Here is a 20,119-nt window from a genome sequence, read left to right on the forward strand (position 1 = left end):
CTGCAAACTTCACAACCATATTTTTGGAATGAATAGCAGAATAGTCATGTGTGAACAGGGTGAAAAGGGCCGGGCTGAGCACACACCCCAGTGTGGACTGTGCGGCAGATACAAGCGTGAAACTTGGTGGTCCAATTGGTGAAGCTAGCTGTACATGGAAAGTCACCTCTCTGGCTGTGAAGGAGCCTGACATTGTGCATGGGCTTGAGCGATACTGTCAGGCAAATATACTTGTATATATTTTGGTTCACCTCTATGCACAGCTTGGGCTCTGGAGCCAACGTCCTTGTGAGGAGTTAGACTTTCCTGTTCTTTGGAGTTTCTTTGAGTGATAGGCTCTCCACCTACCAAGAGGCAGGGGAAGATGCCAGATAGACCTGGCAGACCTAAGCAAACAGTTAGGGAATTGCTGGGAAAGTCTGGCTCATGACTCTGTTAGGATAGTCTTCAACTCCCACCTAAAGCAGGTGGGAGTTGCAGTCCCAGGAATGGTAGGGGACATGGAATCCAAGAAGGCCATGTTTCGCACTGCCATTGCTGAGACTGAAGAAGGAGTATTACAAGAACTAACAAGAAGGGACTAAGGGTAGGGCTGGGTATCAATCAAAAATTTTCGATACTCGTACCAATACTGATACCTTCACTTCTCAGGATACAGACAAGCTCGCTCCTGACTGATGGTGTCTCCAGCAGTAGAAAATGTAAGCTCTGAGGGTGTTAATGATGCTTGCACACAGAGATACCTGGTTGCCAAGTTTGATAGCATTGGCATAGTGTCCCTCACATTCCACCACCAGGTCACTGGATTCACTGAGGTTAGGGTAGATGGCAGACCTCTGTACCACTGAATCTCTTCCTGAATCTTCCCTGTGGTGCTGAGAATGTTCTCTTGTCTTACTTCAACTGCCATGTCCTCATCAACAAATAGCTCCTCAAGGGCAGAGAGCTTTGGCTTCTTCTGGAAACAAGAAGAAGAGGAAGAAAAAAGACAATCGGGATAGATCCCAACAAGTAATTTTGTTTGTTAATTTTGTCGCATTAGGTGAGCTGTTTAACCAGCCGACCCAATTGATGAGCACATCTTTAGAAGCTAAGCTTTATCTGTTACTGTCAATCTTTAGTTAGCTTTTGATTTAGCTAGCGACATAGCCATAAAATAAAGCTACACACTAATATCTGAAGTTAGCGTTACATTGCTCTCTGTTCTGAAATTGATTCTGTGCACGGTCAGGTGCTTCATCAAATTAGTTGTGGTGCCAGCCTTAGCAATAATGACTTTTTTGCATATATTGCATCACGCTCTATTGGCATCAGTCTTGCTAAAATGGAACCACACTTTTGACCTCGATGGCATTTTTTTAACCGGTTCGACGACACACACAACTACAGTTTCCAACACATCGCTAGCAGCATGATCAGGTCTTGATCACGTGATAAACCTCTGGGTCCCCAAACTTGGCACCTAAAGACGAGGCATACTACTCGGTACTACCGAAGCTTTTCGGTTGGTGCTACAAAAGAACCGAAGTTCGGTACCCAGCCGGGTACATTCACATTCCTCAGCTGCCCTGGGAAGGGTCTACACCAGGGTGCTGGAAAGGAGATTCCATTCATAAGTCAAACCTGGGATTCAAAAGGAACAATGCATTTTTTGTTCTGACCATGGGACACTGCACCAGCTTTACAGACCTGCAAGGGTGCTGAAGAGGGCATGGGAGTTTGCCTACTTGTGTTTTGTGGACTTGGCTTAGAACTGTGTTCCTTGAAGTATCCTGTAGGGGTTTCTCTGGGAATATGAGGTGAAAGGCCTGTTGTTGTGGACCGCCCAATCTCTATATTGTTGGAGTGAGAGATTAGTTTGGATTGCCAGTAGTAAATCAAACTTATTCCCAGTCAGGGTTGGACTCCGGCAAAGCTGCACTTTGTCACCAGTTCTGTTCATAAATGCACACACTAAAGGCTGAATTGTGCCTTTGGTGAGATGAATTTGATATACTTGTCACACATGTAAATATTAAAGTATACTTAGTATAAAAAGGCTCTGAGACACATATTTGTCTGATCAGGTATTAAACTCCAGAATGAATCTGTAAAATCTTTAAACCAACAACAAGTAGATGAAAAAGTATCAAAAGCATCTACAACCTCACATATCAGATATGTCAGACCACTTCATGCGACATTAGAAACAAAAACTAATTATCACGAAAGACTGCAATGAATATAATTTACATTTTAGTAGATCTTAATCATAACCGCCATCCACAACTTAAATTTGTGGTAAGGAAAATGGCCATACAGGGATTTTAGGCCCTGCCCCTAGTTGTGCTTATGCCCTAGTGGGTGGTGTTGAAGATTAAAAGATGCAAGTCAATAGAAAGGGTATGACATAACAATAAAACTGACTGGGCTCAGAAAAGGGGTAAACAAGAGGAAAGTCATGTGGGCATTTTTAGAATTCAACTTGCTGTTGCTTGTGTATTTCATGTTGTTGTATCATTTCTTTTCTTATGCTGAGTCCTCCCCTCTTTCTTCCTCTTCCTGCCAGTTACAGCAACATTTTCATTTAAATGGCATGCAAAAGCCTGGAGATGTGGTTCTAGGTGGGCTGTTCCTGATCCACTTTTTTACAGTCTTTCCTGACTTGTCTTTTACATCAGAACCACAACAGCCTGCCTGCCACGGGTGAGTCTGAAAAAAAAAAGGAGAAACTGGGGAGAATCAGTCCCTTTAGTGCAATGTATTTTAAAAGAATTAGATTGAATAGAATAAAATTAAACATATCACATATTTTGTAATAATCATTATTATTAAAATGTCATAAATGTTTGCAAAATATGTAGTATACGTGTCAGCAGATTTAGTGTATGGTTTGTTTTTTTATTGGGTATTTTTCAATAGTAGTGGCATTCTTTGTGTTAGTTTTGATGTTGTAGGACTTAGACGGGCACAGACCATGGCCTTTGCTATTGATGAGATCAACAGAAACCCCAACCTGCTACCTAATGTGACTCTGGGATACAGTCTTTATGATAACTGTGCCAATCTAGGGATTGGATTTCGTGCAGCATTGTCCTTAGTCAGTGGTCAAGAGGAGCAGTTTATGTTAGACGAGACCTGTGTTGGAACCCCTCCAGTAGTGGGGATTGTGGGAGATGCTTCCTCTACTCGTTCTATTGCCATCTCCAGTGTCTTAGGTTTGTACAGAGTGCCCATGGTAAGTTTTTCACATTACCTTTTTAGAATAGTTTTGGATCATTTTGTTTTAAATTCAAATTTAATATCAATTTTAAACATGAGATAATCAATGTTGAAAAGTTTATGGAGCTTGAAAGACTTCATACACAGTGTGTTTCTTTCACAGGTGAGTTATTTTGCCACATGTTCCTGTCTGAGTGACCGGCAAAAGTTTCCATCCTTTTTTAGGACAATACCAAGTGATGCTTTCCAGGTGAGTGAATATCAGCAAAATGAAAATGCAGCAAAAAAACAAAGCATGTCAAACATGTAAAGCAACAGTCACATTTTTTGTCACTGATTGTTTGATCTCACAGCAAACTGAAACACAATGATTAAGCCAGGTCCTTTGTTAAACCTGTTGAGCAGGTTTTCCTGTCAAAGAATAGTTCAGCCTGTACTCTAATCCTTTCACATTCTGTATTCACTCAGGTGCGTGCTATGATTCAGATTCTAAAACAGTTTGGCTGGACTTGGGTTGGCCTGTTGATCAGTGATGATGACTATGGACTTCACGCTGCCCGATCCTTCCAATCTGACCTGGCTAAATTGGGTGGAGGTTGTCTGGCTTATTTGGAGGTTTTACCTTGGGGCAATGACCAAGACGAAATAAGGAGGATTGTGGATGTGATGAAGAAATCGACAGCTCGTGTGGTCATTGTGTTTGCACATGAGACTCACATGACCAACCTCTTGCATGAGGTTAGTCATGAAATCAAACTCATAGGATAAAGATTATCAGTAAATGTAGTGATAAAAGCTTACATTTTTTTTGACAAACTGAAAGATTAATTACAATATGATGTTGATCTGTGTAAAATATATTTATTTGAGTAAGTCACACCTGCTATTTGGCAAAGGCAAACTCGATTTAGAAAGATATACATAACTCCGCTCATCAGTTGTGTCAACCACATTCACGCATTTGTGCACAAATGGAAAGACAACATAACTATATAAACTCTGTATAATTGAGAAGACTAGACATTTAGATGTTTTAGTGGCATGAAAGTGTGTATATCTACTATAATGCACAGGTGGTGAGGCAAAATGTGACAGGCCTGCAGTACATGACCAGTGAAGACTGGACAGCAGCGACTGTGCTCCACACTCCCCACCTCACGCCATATCTTGCTGGCACACTGGGTATCGCCATCCGTCTAGGAGAAATCCCAGGTCTCAAGGAATTCCTCCTGCAAACACGTCCTGACCTACACAACAACAACAGCTCTGGAAATAGTGTGGTGAGAGTTTAATCATCCAACCTGATCTAGTAATGGCAGGAATACTATGATTATTTATAAAAGGGTATTTTGAATATATTTCAGATCAACCAATTTTGGGAATACACATTTCAGTGTAGATTTGCACCACCTCCAGCAGGTTGGGTAGATGCTGGGGGAGCATTGTGCACCGGACAGGAAGATCTAGAAAGTGTGGAGACTGAGTTCATGGATGTTTCAGACCTCAGGTCAGAGTACAATGTGTACAAGGCTGTGTATGCACTGGCATATGCCCTTGATGACATGCTGCGCTGTGTGCCAGGCAGAGGGCCTTTCAGAGGACACAGCTGTGGCAGTTTGAAAGAACTGGAGCCATGGCAGGTATGATATCAGTTTACACACCACCTGTTGAAATGGCTAAATCATGTGGTTAAATGTTACCTGCACTATAGTATTTACAGTGTAGGATTAATTAATATGTTATGAGACTGTCATGTGTGTTGCTGTCGGAGCATCTCTGTTTTTTTTTTTTTTTGTTTGTTTTCCTAGTTTTCTTTGTTGTTGCACTAGTGTGACATCTAGCAATAAATTTTATATTGCACCTTTAAAATTCATCAACACACACTTCAGTTTTGGGTACATTTTCATCACATCACATGTTCATCAAAAAAAAAAGAGGAGATGAAGGGTACTGTGGTGATTCTTGCATTCGACAGAGTTATTTGTGTGCTTTTCTTTCACGCTTGCATCCACATCTTTCTACATCAACAATATACAGCAATGTAGATTCACTAGGTTTTAATGTGCAGGGCAATCCCTTAGCTGAAGGACATCTCCTAGGAGAAGGCTGTTCTGCATTACAGTGACACAGACAGGTAGTGGATAAACTAACCGGACTGCAAAAAAGACATTGAAGAAGGTGTTGAACAAAGTTCTGCGATATAACACATTTCATAAGCCTTTCCGGGAAGTAAGCTTCACCCTGGTTCCCTTAGAAAAATCAGAATCAGAATATTTTATTAATCCCTGGGAGAAATTGGGTTTGTTACAGTTACTTCAATCAGGATTAGAAATCTATAAGCCCACGAATTATAATAAAAATAGAAAGAAAAATATATCTAGAATATACAAATAAATATAAAATAAATATAAAAGGCATGTGTGCAAAATACTGTAGTAAATGCAATGAAACTGCACAATCAGTTCCCCAGTCAGTTGACTCAGAGTGTTTGACACTCCGAGGAAGAAGTTCAAAACCTGATGGCCACAGATAGGAATGACCTCCTGTGGCGCTCTGTGAAGCATCATGGTGTAATCAGTCTGTCACTGAAAGAACTCATGTGCCTAATCAGGACACTGCGGAGTGTGTGGAAGACTTTGTCCAAGATAGACAGCATCCTCCTTTCTGACACCACCATCAGAGAGAGTCCAGCTCCACCCCAACGACATGATGAAAAAAGCAAATGAAGTTTAAAGATTAAACATTTGGATTTTTTGATTGAAGTTTGGGTTAGTGCAGAATATTTCAGACATCTACCAAAAAGTGATCTCTTTAATGTCTTAATATGTATGTACAGCATGCAATTTGATTAGTGAAAAGAAGGTACTGCTGTGTTCATTTGAGTCATATGCTTTGTATGTTGTTTTATTGTATTTTAATATTAATATTTAATATTGTCTCAATCCATTATTCCGATATTCATATAGCTGGTGTATTATTTGGACAAAGTCAACTTCACCACACCATTTGGTGATCAAGTGTCATTTGATGAGAATGGTGATGCCTTACCAATATATGATATCATGAACTGGCTGTGGCTCCCTGATGGAACAACTAAACTTCAGAATGTGGGTGAGGTTAAGAAGTCAGCCTTCAAAAGTGAAGAACTCACAATTGATGCAGACAAAATCTTCTGGAACTTTGAATCAAAAAAGGTTACAAATGATTTCTTAGACATTGATTTTCTAGCCCATGGATGACTGATTACAGCATTGTAAAATGTTGCAAAATAACACAATATTGATTTTTTTTTTTCCTCCTATAGCCACCCAGGTCAGTGTGCAGTGAGAGCTGTCCTCCAGGTACTCGCATGGCTAGAAAAAAAGGGGAACCTGTGTGCTGCTTTGACTGCATCCCTTGTTCTGAGGCAAAGATCAGCAATGAGACTAGTAGGTATTCATTTTTAAATATTGCAATTTGGAAATATAATATAAACATGTATCTCAAGACTGTCTCTCTTTTAACAGACTCATTGGAGTGCACCAGTTGTCCACAGGACTTCTGGCCCAGCCTCCAGCGTGACCACTGTGTTCCCAAGGAAACAGAGTTCCTCTCCTACCATGAACCTCTGGGTATCTGCTTGACAGTTGCTGCATTGTTGGGCACCTGTATGTGTGCTGTTGTCTTCAGCATCTTCATCTGTCATCGCAGAACACCTATAGTACGCGCCAACAACTCAGAATTGAGTTTTCAGCTGTTGCTGTCACTTAAGTTATGTTTCCTGTGTTCACTGCTGTTTATTGGTCGTCCCACGCTGTGGACATGCCAGCTGAGACATGCAGCATTTGGGATCAGCTTTGTGCTTTGCATCTCATGTATCCTGGTGAAAACCATGGTGGTTCTGGCTGTGTTCAAGGCCTCCAAGCCAGGAGGTGGAGCCAGTCTGAAGTGGTTTGGTGCTATGCAGCAGAGAGGGACAGTCATGGTTCTCACTTCTGTTCAGGCAGCAATCTGCACTGCCTGGATTGTATCTGCCTCACCAGTTCCTCATAAAAACACTCAGTACCACAATGATAAAATAGTTTATGAATGTGTCGTTGGGTCCACAGTTGGTTTTGCAGTTTTGTTGGGATATATTGGCTTCCTGGCCATCCTCAGTTTTCTGATTGCATTTATAGCAAGAAAACTTCCAGATAGTTTCAATGAGGCCAAACTCATCACTTTCAGCATGCTGATCTTCTGTGCTGTGTGGGTGGCCTTTGTCCCTGCTTATGTCAGCTCACCGGGCAAATATGCAGATGCAGTGGAGGTATTCGCCATCCTGGCCTCCAGTTTTGGCATCTTGGTAGCACTGTTTGGACCCAAATGTTACATAATCCTGCTGAGACCAGAGAGGAACACAAAGAAAGCCATCATGGGTCGAGGTGCTGAGACATAAGAACTGTCCTTCATTTCATTAAACAGAATGAATCTCTTTTGTCTACACAAAAAAATACAGGTGGTAGGCAATATGTTTCCAGTAGCAATGTTAAGACAGTGACAAAGCAGGGTATATGTAAAGCAAATATATTCAGAAATTTCTTACCACTTGGATCAAGCCATTCTTTTCTTCCAGGACATACTTTAAGTCTAAATGTTTGCATGCTGTAAATTAATTTAATAGAGTTACTTCATCTGAAAAAAATATGCTTTTATTTTAAGTTTATCTGACATTATCATTTGCATTTAATTTTGACAAGTCTGGAGATAATGTTCACTAACAACACACACATTTATTTATTTCTTTATTGCCCCCACATGCAAAAATCTGCTGTCACCTTCTGAGTTTATTTCAGACAGTCAGTCAGTAATCTAACAACTTTTCTGGATTACAAAAGAATTGCAGGAAACACTGATATAACTACTGTACCAAATAAACGCATTATACAGTCCATTTTGGTTCATCTGACTTTTGTATGAGTTTGTTTTTCAGCTGCATGGAGTTGATGTTGACATAAAGATATAGTCCCTGTTTTTTTTACTGTTTGCAAATGCAAAATGCTTCTTAGTTTATGTCACACAGTCACTATGTAGTCTAACAATAATGTATGACTTCTCTTGATTACAAAGGAATTGCAGGAATCATTGACAAAGTGACACAACCAAATAAAAGCGTTTGAGTCAAAAGTTGATTGTGAGTCTTAAGTGTTTTGAAATGTTATTGATTCTTAAACAGACACTGAACAGAAAGTGAGTTAAAATACCCAAATTACTGGCAGTGTTTTTGAGTAATTGTTATTATTCTGCCTGGACTGGATGAAAATGTCACCAGACTGCATGTCTGTTGATGTTGTACCCTGACAAAGCTTTAGGGCAAACCATAACTCTCCTGTGATTTACTACTGCACTAAAATTCAATGTGGGTTGCAGCATATGTTCAAAAAATGTGCTAAATGAACTAAACAAAAAAAAATGTGAAGAAAAAAAGCTGTGATAGTGGTAACGAGGTGATCAACTCCATATCAATGTCCGTTTGTCCGCAGAACATCTCACTGTAAATGTATGAGTAATTAAATTAACTTTGGCGCTGATCAGTGTTTGTATGAAACTTTATGAAACAAATTGGATGGACCAGTCTAATGGGGTATTCTGTCTTGCACACATTTCTGTAGAACCGATCATATCTAAAGTCTCCTAATTACTGTTTGACAGTGTGACAGATGCAATAACCCTCCCATAAAAAGGCAATGAAAAATATATTATTTCACCAAATGTCTTGGTGTGCTGCTGCCATCTAGTGGATGAAATCTGAGCACTTGTTTTATGTGTGTATTTTGTTTTATTTAGTATTCTTGTAATGTATGAAGAATTGGGATTATACTAAGTAGTTACATTAATAAAAAATCAGTTACAAGTAAAATGCACTTTAGACCCCGCCCCTACTACTGCTTATGTCCAAATAGGTGGAGTGCAAGATTAAACAACCCCAAGTCAATAAAAAAGGGCAACATTGCAATACAACTTACTTGGTCCAGACAAGGGAAACTGGGAAAATCATGTGGGCGTTTTCTGATATCACCTTGCTCCTGCTTGTGTATTTCATGCTGTCGTGTTTCCACTTTTCTTGCGCTCTGCCTGCCTCCTCCTGCCAGTTACTGGAAGAGTTTCATCTAAGTGGGATGCACAAAGCTGGGGATGTGGTTCTAGGTGGCCTGTTTGAAATCCACTTCTTTTCTGTCTTCCCTGACCTCTCATTCACCTCAGAGCCAAAACAGCCTACCTGCCACGGGTGAGTCTATCAGGGAAGCAACAAAGAGGAGAAAATGGGGAAAATCAGTCTGATTAGTCAAATGTGTTTTGATAATCAGTTATAACAAGAATTAAGTTTGTTCTATTTTAGTCATGATGGTTATTTTGCACTGTGATTTAATTGTTAAAATAATTGTCTCTATATAACTGTCTTGTTTGTGAAAGCTGTAGTTGTCAGTTACTATATCATGATGTATTTTTCAAACATGGTAATTTTTGTGTTAGACTTGACACTCCAGGGTTCAGGCACGCCATGACCATGGCCTTTGCTATTGACAAGATCAATAGAAACTCCAACCTGCTACCTGATGTGACTCTGGGATACAGTCTTTATGATAACTGTGTCAATCTAGCGATTGGATTTCGTGCAGCATTGTCCTTAGTCAGTGGTCAAGAGGAGCAGTTTATGTTAGACGAGACTTGTGTTGGAACCCCTCCAGTAGTGGGGATTGTGGGTGATGCTTCCTCCACTCATTCTGTTGCCATCTCAAGTGTCTTAGGTTTGTACAGAGTGCCTATGGTAAGTTTTACACCATCTAATTATGATTTTGGATCGTTTTCATGTTTATTTCAATTTCAATGTTATTGAAAGCTGAAATAATGTACCATAAAAAGTTGAAAGAACCTGCAGAATCTTGGATAGTGTGTTTCTTTTACAGGTGAGTTATTTTGCCACATGTTCCTGTCTGAGTGACCGGCAAAAGTTTCCATCCTTCTTCAGGACAATACCAAGTGATGCTTTCCAGGTGACCAAATATCAGCAAAAATGAATGCATAAAGGAAAGACGTGAAACATTCCGGAGAAAGAACAACCCTTCACTCCAATGACAAATATGTTCTTCTTTTGTTGTTTGGTCTCACATTGCAAAACTGAAAAGCAATAACTAAACAATGTCCATTGCTGAACCTGTGTAACAGGTTTTTCACAGACAGATTATTTCAGCATGTTGACTAATCCCTTCACTCTAAATCACTCAGGTCCGTGCTATGATTCAGATTTTAAACCACTTTGGCTGGACTTGGGTTGGCCTGTTGACCAGTGATGATGACTACGGACTTCATGCTGCCCGATCCTTTCAATCTGACTTTGTTCTGTCTGGTGGAGGTTGTCTGGCTTATAAAGAGGCATTGCCCTCAAGCAATGGACGAGCTGAACTAAGGAGGATTGTGGATGTAATGAAGAAATCAACAGCTCGTGTGGTCATTGTGTTTGCACATGAGAGTAATGTGATCAATCTCATGGAAGAGGTAGGACATGATATAACGTAATTATAACTTAATTTAGCTGTAGAACTTAATGTTTTATTTATAACACTGAAAGATACATATTGCCCTGTGTAAAACAGATTTAATTTGACTTAACTGTTAACTAAACTGTTATTTACAAAAATTATATTACTTAGACTAATTACACCAAACTCAGTTATAATGATGCATTACTTTGCTCATAATAGTGCCATAGCACTTTAGTTCTCTGGCAGTATTAACTTCTTCATTTGGTATGAATAAAATATAGGTGGTGAGGCAGAATGTGACAGGCCTGCAGTGGATAGCCAGTGAAGCTTGGATAGCAGCCACAATGTTCCACACTCCCCGCATGGTGCCACATCTGGCTGGCACACTGGGTATCGCCATCCGTCGAGGAGAAATCCCAGGCCTCAGGGAATTCCTCTTACAAACACATCCTGACCTACATCATAACAACAGCTATGGAAAAGGCTTGGTGAGGGTTAACCATACAATCTGATGACAGTGTGTCAGAACAATATATTGTTGTTTCGTTTGGTTAGCATACATTTCTTACTGCATTTCAGGTGAAACAGTTTTGGGAATACACATTTCAGTGTAGATTTGCACCACCTCCAGCAGGTTGGGTAGATGCTGGGGGAGCATTGTGCACTGGACAGGAAGATCTAGAAAGTGTGGAGACTGACTTCTTGGATGTTTCAGACCTCAGGCCAGAGTACAATGTGTACAAGGCTGTGTATGCACTGGCATATGCCCTTGATGACATGCTGCGTTGTGTGCCAGGCAGAGGGCCTTTCAGAGGACACAGCTGTGGCAGTTTGAAAGAACTGGAGCCATGGCAGGTATGATATCAATTCACACAACACTTGTTTATGTCATGAAATCATAAGCTTTAGTATCCATTGTGGAGTTGCATTTGAAGTATAGCTTTAAATTCAGCAATCTGAGATGGCTAATCATGTAGTGCTAAGGAAATGGCTGAAAGGGTTTCCCTATTGCTGGGAGATAGCAGTGGATCAGGACAGACATTACGCAGACATGTTCTTTCACTTTAACATTTGAAATTGTATCAGTATCTTCATATGTTTGTAAGTGTAACATTTAATTTGATTATCCGATACCAAGTTTAGTACTATACTAAAGTTTACCTCTGTCCCTTATTTTGAAAAACATAGCTTGTGTATTACTTGGAAAAGGTCAACTTCACCACACCATTTGGTGATCAAGTGTCATTTGATGAGAATGGTGATGCCTTACCAATATATGATATCATGAACTGGCTGTGGCTCCCTGATGGAACAACTAAACTTCAGAATGTGGGTGAGGTTAAGAAGTCAGCCTTCAAAAGTGAAGAACTCACAATTGATGCAGACAAAATCTACTGGAACTTTGAATCAAAAAAGGTTACTTCTGATTTTTGACAGTTCTGACAGTTTTTTTTTAATAATATCACTGTCAGTTAATGTGGAAGAATACAATATTACGTTTTCACCAATAGCCACCCCGGTCAGTGTGCAGTGAGAGCTGTCCTCCAGGTACCCGCATGGCCAGAAAGAAAGGGGAACCTGTGTGCTGCTTTGACTGCATCCCTTGTTCTGAGGGAAAGATCAGCAATGAGACTAGTAGGTATTCAATTCTTAATACTGCACTTTGGAGATATAATGTAATAGTGTATCTTGAAACTGTTCCTCTTTTCATAGACTCATTGGAGTGCACCAGTTGTCCAGAGGACTTCTGGCCCAGCCTCCAGCGTGACCACTGTGTTCCCAAGGAAACAGAGTTTCTCTCCTACCATGAACCTCTGGGTATCTGCTTGACGGCCACATCTTTGCTGGGCACATGTGTGTGTGCTGTTGTCCTGGGCATCTTCATCTGTCATCGGAGAACACCTATAGTACGCGCCAACAATTCAGAACTGAGTTTTCAGTTACTGTTGTCACTTAAGTTATGTTTCATGTGTTCACTGCTGTTTATCGGTCGTCCCACGCTGTGGACATGCCAGCTGAGACATGCAGCATTTGGGATCAGTTTTGTGCTTTGCATCTCATGTATCCTGGTGAAAACCGTGGTGGTCCTGGCTGTGTTCAAGGCCTCCAAACCAGGAGGTGGAGCCAGTCTGAAGTGGTTTGGTGCTATGCAGCAGAGAGGGACAGTCATGGTTCTCACTTCTATTCAGGCAGGAATCTGCACTGCCTGGATTGTATCTGCCTCCCCAGCTCCTCATAAAAACACTCAATACTACAATGATAAGATTGTTTATGAGTGTGTTGTTGGGTCCACAGTTGGTTTTGCAGTTTTATTGGGATATATTGGCTTCCTGGCCGTCCTCAGTTTTCTGATTGCATTTATAGCAAGAAAACTTCCAGATAGTTTCAATGAGGCCAAACTCATCACTTTCAGCATGCTGATCTTCTGTGCTGTGTGGGTGGCCTTTGTCCCTGCTTATGTCAGCTCACCAGGAAAATATGCAGATGCAGTGGAGGTATTTGCCATCCTGGCCTCCAGTTTTGGTCTCTTGGTAGCACTGTTTGGACCCAAATGTTACATAATCCAGCTGAGACCAGAGAGGAACACAAAGAAAGCCATCATGGGTCGAGGTATAAAGACATAAGAACTGTCCTTCATTTCATTAAACAGAATGAGTCTTTTTTCTCTACACAAAAAAATACAGGTGGTAGGCAATATGTTTCCAGTAGCAATGTTAAGACAATGACAAAGCAGGGTATATGCCAAGCAAATACATTCAGAAATCTCTTACCACTTGGATCAAGCTATTCCTTTCTTCCAGGGCATACTTTAAGTGTAAACGCTTGAACCTGAAATGCTTATGTTTTCATACAGTAAATTAACTTAATATTACAAGTTACTTTATCTGAAAAAAATATGGATTTGTTTTAGGTTTATCTGACATTATCATTTGCATTTACTGACTAGCCTGGAGTTAATGTTCACTAACAAGAAACTCATTTATTTTTTACACCCTACATACAAAAATCTGCTGTCACCTTCTGAGTTAAATATAGTCACAGTCAGTCAGTAATCTAACAACTTTTCTGGATTACAAAGGAATTGCAGGAACCACTGACATAACTACTGTACCCAATAAACGCATTTGAGCTGACTGTGATCCTGAAGTGTTTTGAAATGTCATCAGTTGTTCTGCTTTTAACAAAGACTGGCCAGAAGGTAAACTTGGGAATGGGCAACAGTATGTATTCAAGAACGAAATGTGCAAAATCAATGAAATGAATCACACATGTAACCCTTATCCCTGATCATGGCAATATAAATACGGATAGACCAAGACAGCTAATGGTGTATTGTGTTTAACATACATTTCTTCAGGACTTATCATAAAGCCTCATCGTTATTGTGTGCCACATAGATACAGTATCTCTCTATTAAAAGGGCAATGAAAAATAGATCAGAAGATGTTCTAGCATGCTGTTACCATCTAGTGGTCTTCGGATTAAGCTTTGTTAGTGTTTGACAGTAAAAGAGAGTCAAGTACATGAATTTGGGATGAAATTCAGAACAAAGTGGCTAGTGTGATGAACTTTTTGATCTATCTTCTCACACAGCGACTCTGGCAAAACTTGTATTTTACAACAATGTAAGTGGATGTTTCACCAGACAGCGAAACAATCAGTATTCTCTTTAATTTCATAATGTACTTATCAAAGTCTTCTTAAATCCCAATGAAAACATAAAATAACTGGAAAGCAAACTTACAGAAATTTACAAGGACACCTACAACTTAAATAGGGACTGAAAAGTTTAACACAGACTTTATGAAATATTACTAGAAGTGCACATATAAATTCTGCCTTATTATGAATCGGTTACAAATGAAATACATTCTATGCCCTGCCCCTTCTTTTCCTGCTCTGATGGGGAGGTCACAAGACTTAACAATACTGCAAGTCAATAAAAGTGGCTGGCACAGCCACACAACTTAGTTGGTCCAGACAGGGTTAAGGAGGAAGACAGTCATGTGGACATTTTTAGAGTTCAACTTGCTCTTGCTTGTGTATTTCATGTTGTTGGATACCTTCTTTTCATATGCCTTGACTTTCCCTGTTTATTCCTCCTGCCAGTTACTGGAAGAGTTTCATCTAAGTGGGATGCACAAAGCTGGGGATGTGGTTCTCGGTGGCCTGTTTGAAATCCACTTCTTTTCTGTCTTCCCTGAACTCTCATTCACCTCAGAGCCGAAACAGCCTACCTGCCACGGGTGAGTCTATCAGGGAAGCAACAAAGAGGAGAAAATGGGGAAAATCAATCCCATTAGTCCAATGTGGGTTTTTTATGGTTTGATTTTTTTTTCTCTTTTGTTTTGCAAGCATTAGATTGTGCATTAATACCACTTTAAACGCACTGCTTATTTTGCACAATGATTTAATTATTATAACAGTTGTGTTTATACAAATGTCTTGTTCGTGAAACCTATAGTTATCGGTTACTGTATCATGTTGTATCTCTCAAAAGTGTTATTTTTTTCATTAGACTTGACACTCCAGGGTTCAGGCACGCCATGACCATGGCCTTTGCTATTGACGAGATCAATAGAAGCTCCAACCTGCTACCTGATGTGACTCTGGGATACAGTCTTTATGATAACTGTGTCAAACTAGCGATTGGATTTCGTGCAGCATTGTCCTTAGTCAGTGGTCAAGAGGAGCAGTTTATGTTAGATGAGACCTGTGTTGGAACCCCTCCAGTAGTGGGGATTGTGGGTGATTCTTCTTCTACAAGTTCTATTGCCATCTCCAGCGTCTTAGGTTTATATAGAGTGCCTATGGTAAGCTTTTACATTAAATCTTAGAATGATTTTGGATCACTTAGATTTACATTCAAATTCTATTTCACGTGAAGTAATCTACCTTGAAGAGTTGAATGAGCTGGTATTTAGTATGTTAAATCTGTTTCTTTCACAGGTGAGTTATTTTGCCACATGTTCCTGTTTGAGTGACCGACAAAAGTTTCCATCCTTCTTCAGGACAATACCAAGTGATGCTTTCCAGGTGACCAAATATCAACAAAATGAAAATGCAAAAGAAAGCATTTGTGATTAAACATTGTCCAGAAAGAATAGCCATACACTGCAATCAAAAATATGTTATCTTGTTTGGTCTCACATAGCAATCCTTAAAGGAAATAAGTGTTTATTGCTGAACTTGTTCACCTGTTATCTTTTTTCACATAAAAGGTTATTTTATCCCATACAGCAATCCCTTCCCTCTAAATCACTTGCTGAATTTGTGAAACAAGTTTTTCACAGACAGATTATTTCAGCCTGTTGACTAATCCCTTCACTCTAAATCACTCAGGTTCGTGCTATGATTCAGATTCTAAACCACTTTGGCTGGATTTGGGTTGGCCTGTTGATCATTGATGATGACTATGGACTTCATGCTGCCCGATCCTTCCAATCTGACTTTGTTCTGTCTGGTGGAGGTTGTCTGGCATATAAAGAGGTGTTGCCCTCAAGCAATGACCAAGCTGAACTGAGGAGGATTGTGGATGTGATGAAGAAATCAACAGCTCGTGTGGTCATTGTGTTTGCACACGAGAGTCACATGATGAACCTCATGGAAGAGGTTTGGCTTGTTTGGTTTGGCACAACTTAATCATTATTTGATATAATTATATGACTTTATTTTTTATATATAAAACTCTAAAAAATGTCATGTTAACATATCTGCCTGTAAACAGATTTTATGTAATTAAACTTACTTCTTTAAAGTGTTGCTAACAGGGTTTCAAAAAACTGTGTCTCTTCTACCAGTCACACTGTTGTCCAGTGAAATGCATCACTTTACTGTGCCAAAGCAGTTTAGTTCCATGGCAATATTAACTTATACAGTATATTTGATGTTCATTGCACAGGTTGTGAGGCAGAATGTGACAGACCTGCAGTGGATGGCCAGTGAAGCTTGGATATCAGCCACTGTGTTTCAGAATCCTCATTTTATTCCATACCTGGCTGGCACACTGGGTATCGCCATCCGTCGAGGAGAAATCCCAGGCCTCAGGGAATTCCTCTTACAAACACGTCCTGATCTACACAACAACAGCTATGACAACAGCTTGGTGAGAGGTTAATCTGAATGTGACACAAGCACAGAATATAGAATACAGAATTAAAAATTGTAAAAAAAAAAAAAGTATTACAAGAAGAATATTTTATTGTTATGATTTCTGTTATAATTTTTTTTAATGCAATTCAGGTGAAACAGTTTTGGGAACACACATTTCAGTGTAGATTTGCACCACCTCCACCTGGATGGGCAGATGCTGGAGGAGCATTATGCACTGGACAGGAAGATCTAGAAAGTGTGGAGACTGACTTCTTGGATGTTTCAGACCTCAGGTCAGAGTACAATGTGTACAAGGCTGTGTATGCACTGGCATATGCCCTTGATGACATGCTGCGCTGTGTGCCAGGCAGAGGGCCTTTCAGAGGACACAGCTGTGGCAGTTTGAAAGAACTGGAGCCATGGCAGGTATGAAATCAGTTTCACTCCGCTTGTTTGTGTAACTAAATCATATGCTTTAGTATTCATTGCAGAGTTGTATTCAGAGTATTGCTCTAAATACAAGAAGATGAGATAGCTAATCTTGTTGTGCTAAGGAAATGGCTGAAAGGATTTCCCTCGTGCTGGGAGATGGCAGTGAATAGGATTAGATACAACAATATGTTGTCACTGTGTATACAGGCGTGTTTGTTCTCTTCAATACTGGCATTGCGTTCAGTATCTTTGCATGTTCATAAGTGTAATATTCAATTTGATCATTGAATACTAAGTGCTGCTCAGTTATTCATATAAAATTCTTGTTTAAATCTTGTTTTTTTTCTGTCCCCAATTCTGATATTCACACAGCTGGTGTATTATTTGGAAAAGGTCAACTTCACCACATCATTTGATGATCAAGTGTCATTTGATGAGAATGGTGATGCCTTACCAATATATGATATCATGAACTGGCTGTGGCTCCCAGATGGAACAACTAAACTTCAGAATGTGGGTGAAGTTAAGAAGTCGGCCTTCAAAGGTGAAGAACTCAGAATTGATGAAGACAAAATCTTCTGGAACTTTGAATCAAAAAAGGTTACAAATGACTTTTCAGATGCCTATTTTGTAGCCCAATGATAGCAGGGCAGATAAACACAATACTGATTTTTTTTTTTCACCAATAGCCACCCCGGTCAGTGTGCAGTGAGAGCTGTCCTCCAGGTACCCGCATGGCCAGAAAGAAAGGGGAACCTGTGTGCTGCTTTGACTGCATCCCTTGTTCTGAGGGAAAGATCAGCAATGAGACCAGTAGGTATTCAATTCTTAATACTGCACTTTGGAGATATAATGTAATAATGTATCTTGAGACTGACTCTGTTTTCACAGACTCATTGGAGTGCACCAGTTGTCCAGAGGACTTCTGGCCCAGCCTCCAGCGTGACCACTGTGTTCCCAAGGAAACAGAGTTCCTCTCCTACCATGAACCTCTGGGTATCTGCTTGACGGCCACATGTTTGCTGGGCACATGTGTGTGTGCTGTTGTCCTGGGCATCTTCATCTGTCATCGCAGAACACCTATAGTACGCGCCAACAACTCAGAATTGAGTTTTCAGCTATTGCTGTCACTTAAGTTATGTTTCCTGTGTTCACTGCTGTTTATCGGTCGTCCCAGACTGTGGACATGCCAGCTGAGACATGCAGCATTTGGGATCAGTTTTGTGCTTTGCATTTCATGCATCCTGGTGAAAACCGTGGTGGTTCTGGCTGTGTTCAAGGCCTCCAAGCCAGGAGGTGGAGCCAGTCTGAAGTGGTTTGGTGCTATGCAACAGAGAGGGACAGTCATGGTTCTTACTTCTGTCCAGGCAGCAATCTGCATTGCCTGGATTGTATCTGCCTCCCCAGTTCCTCATAAAAACACTGAATACAACAATGACAAAATAGTTTATGAATGTGTTGTTGGGTCCACAGTTGGTTTTGCAGTTTTGTTGGGTTATATTGGCTCCCTGGCTATCCTCAGTTTTCTGATTGCATTTATAGCAAGGAAACTTCCAGATAGTTTCAATGAGGCCAAACTCATCACTTTCAGCATGCTGATCTTCTGTGCTGTGTGGGTGGCCTTTGTCCCTGCTTATGTCAGCTCACCAGGTAAATATGCAGATGCAGTGGAGGTATTTGCCATCCTGGCCTCCAGTTTTGGTCTCTTGGTAGCACTGTTTGGACCCAAATGTTACATAATCCTGCTCAGACCAGAGAGGAACACAAAGAAAGCCATCATGGGTCGAGGTATTCAATAAATAAAAGCTGCACTTAATTTCACTGAACAGAATGAATCTAGTTTATCTACACAGCATAAAAGTACATGCATAAAGTTAGGTCTATAGTAATTGCAACATGAAGATATTCTGAAAATGTTAATGACTTACTCACGAACACCTCTCATCCCCTAAGTCTGCTTTACACTATAGAACTTGAGTTACAATCTACAGACCTTGTTCTGTCTAACATTATACATACAACACATAGTCTTCAAAATCCCAATTATAACAACCTGTCATGTTTGTCCTTTGTAATGTATGATGTTTATTGCACGTGTGTTTCTTTCTATCTCTCTCTTTCATCTCTCTTCCCCCCCTTCACCCAGCCGACTATCAGCAGGATAGTTCCCCCTTGTGACCCGGGTCCTGCTCAAGGTTTCTTCCTGTTAAAAGGGAGTTTTTCCTTGCCACTGTCTGCTTGCTCGTGGGTTCAGGCTCTAGGTCTCTGTAAAGCATCTAGAAACACTTTTGATTGTATAAGGTGCTATATAAATAAAAATTGAAATCAAATTGAACTGAACATTAGGCTAGAGTTATTTTATCTTTTAATGTTATCAGCTAATTCCCTGAATAGTTCAAAAATAACATTTCCCTTTCCCCATTTCCCTTCCCAAGTATTGCATGTGTAGCCAAACATCATTTGTCTTTCCATGCCATTAAACTTAACGGTCGAAACCAACTGATGAGTTCAAATGAGGAATATTGGTGATAAACACCAGGTGAATATTTTTGTTCAGTGAATGCAAGTTTAACTCAGAAAAGTAGCTAGAAGAATAGAATAATTCTCATGCAGCTAAGTGGCTGCAGGTGGCAGAGCAAATGTCGTTCCCTTAGCAGGCTTATGTCCTTTCATCAGCATGTGAATTTTAATCTGAACTGCATCCGCTTTAACTTCAATAACGATTGCTGCCCATTTACTTGTCAGTGGTTATTATTTACACAATCCTAACAGCATAAACATTTTACCAACACATTTACCCTTAATGATTTCAATGAATTTCTCGAAAAAAAATCATTCAATCTGAAAGCGTCTTCTGTTCATTGTGTATGAACTCGTAGCTCCTTATTGAA

At 40.1% G+C, this 20,119-nt stretch overlaps 3 protein-coding genes across 3 annotated transcripts; all 3 read left to right on the forward strand.

The window, feature by feature from the left end:
• Window positions 1–2,504: 2,504 nt before the first annotated feature.
• On the forward strand, window positions 2,505–8,520 carry LOC124059727 (extracellular calcium-sensing receptor-like). The gene is made up of 9 exons (XM_046389993.1): window positions 2,505–2,685; window positions 2,923–3,217; window positions 3,365–3,451; window positions 3,670–3,939; window positions 4,275–4,481; window positions 4,566–4,841; window positions 6,168–6,395; window positions 6,506–6,629; window positions 6,708–8,520. Exons 1-9 carry the CDS (start codon window positions 2,576–2,578, stop codon window positions 7,616–7,618), a joined length of 2,508 nt encoding a protein of 835 aa, XP_046245949.1. The 5' UTR covers window positions 2,505–2,575; the 3' UTR covers window positions 7,619–8,520.
• Window positions 8,521–9,000: 480 nt separating this feature from the next.
• On the forward strand, window positions 9,001–13,488 carry LOC124059726 (extracellular calcium-sensing receptor-like). The gene is made up of 9 exons (XM_046389992.1): window positions 9,001–9,448; window positions 9,694–9,988; window positions 10,128–10,214; window positions 10,447–10,716; window positions 10,985–11,191; window positions 11,283–11,558; window positions 11,892–12,119; window positions 12,215–12,338; window positions 12,417–13,488. The coding sequence occupies exons 1-9, from the start codon at window positions 9,216–9,218 to the stop codon at window positions 13,325–13,327; spliced, it is 2,631 nt and encodes an 876-aa protein (XP_046245948.1). The 5' UTR covers window positions 9,001–9,215; the 3' UTR covers window positions 13,328–13,488.
• Window positions 13,489–14,727: 1,239 nt separating this feature from the next.
• LOC124058945 (extracellular calcium-sensing receptor-like) lies at window positions 14,728–19,217 on the forward strand. The gene is made up of 9 exons (XM_046388587.1): window positions 14,728–14,950; window positions 15,223–15,517; window positions 15,654–15,740; window positions 16,047–16,316; window positions 16,606–16,809; window positions 16,947–17,222; window positions 17,601–17,828; window positions 17,918–18,041; window positions 18,120–19,217. Exons 1-9 carry the CDS (start codon window positions 14,754–14,756, stop codon window positions 19,025–19,027), a joined length of 2,589 nt encoding a protein of 862 aa, XP_046244543.1. The 5' UTR covers window positions 14,728–14,753; the 3' UTR covers window positions 19,028–19,217.
• Window positions 19,218–20,119: the final 902 nt, after the last annotated feature.

This window comes from Scatophagus argus, chromosome 5, assembly GCF_020382885.2.
Source record: "Scatophagus argus isolate fScaArg1 chromosome 5, fScaArg1.pri, whole genome shotgun sequence".
NCBI lineage: Eukaryota > Metazoa > Chordata > Actinopteri > Scatophagidae > Scatophagus > Scatophagus argus.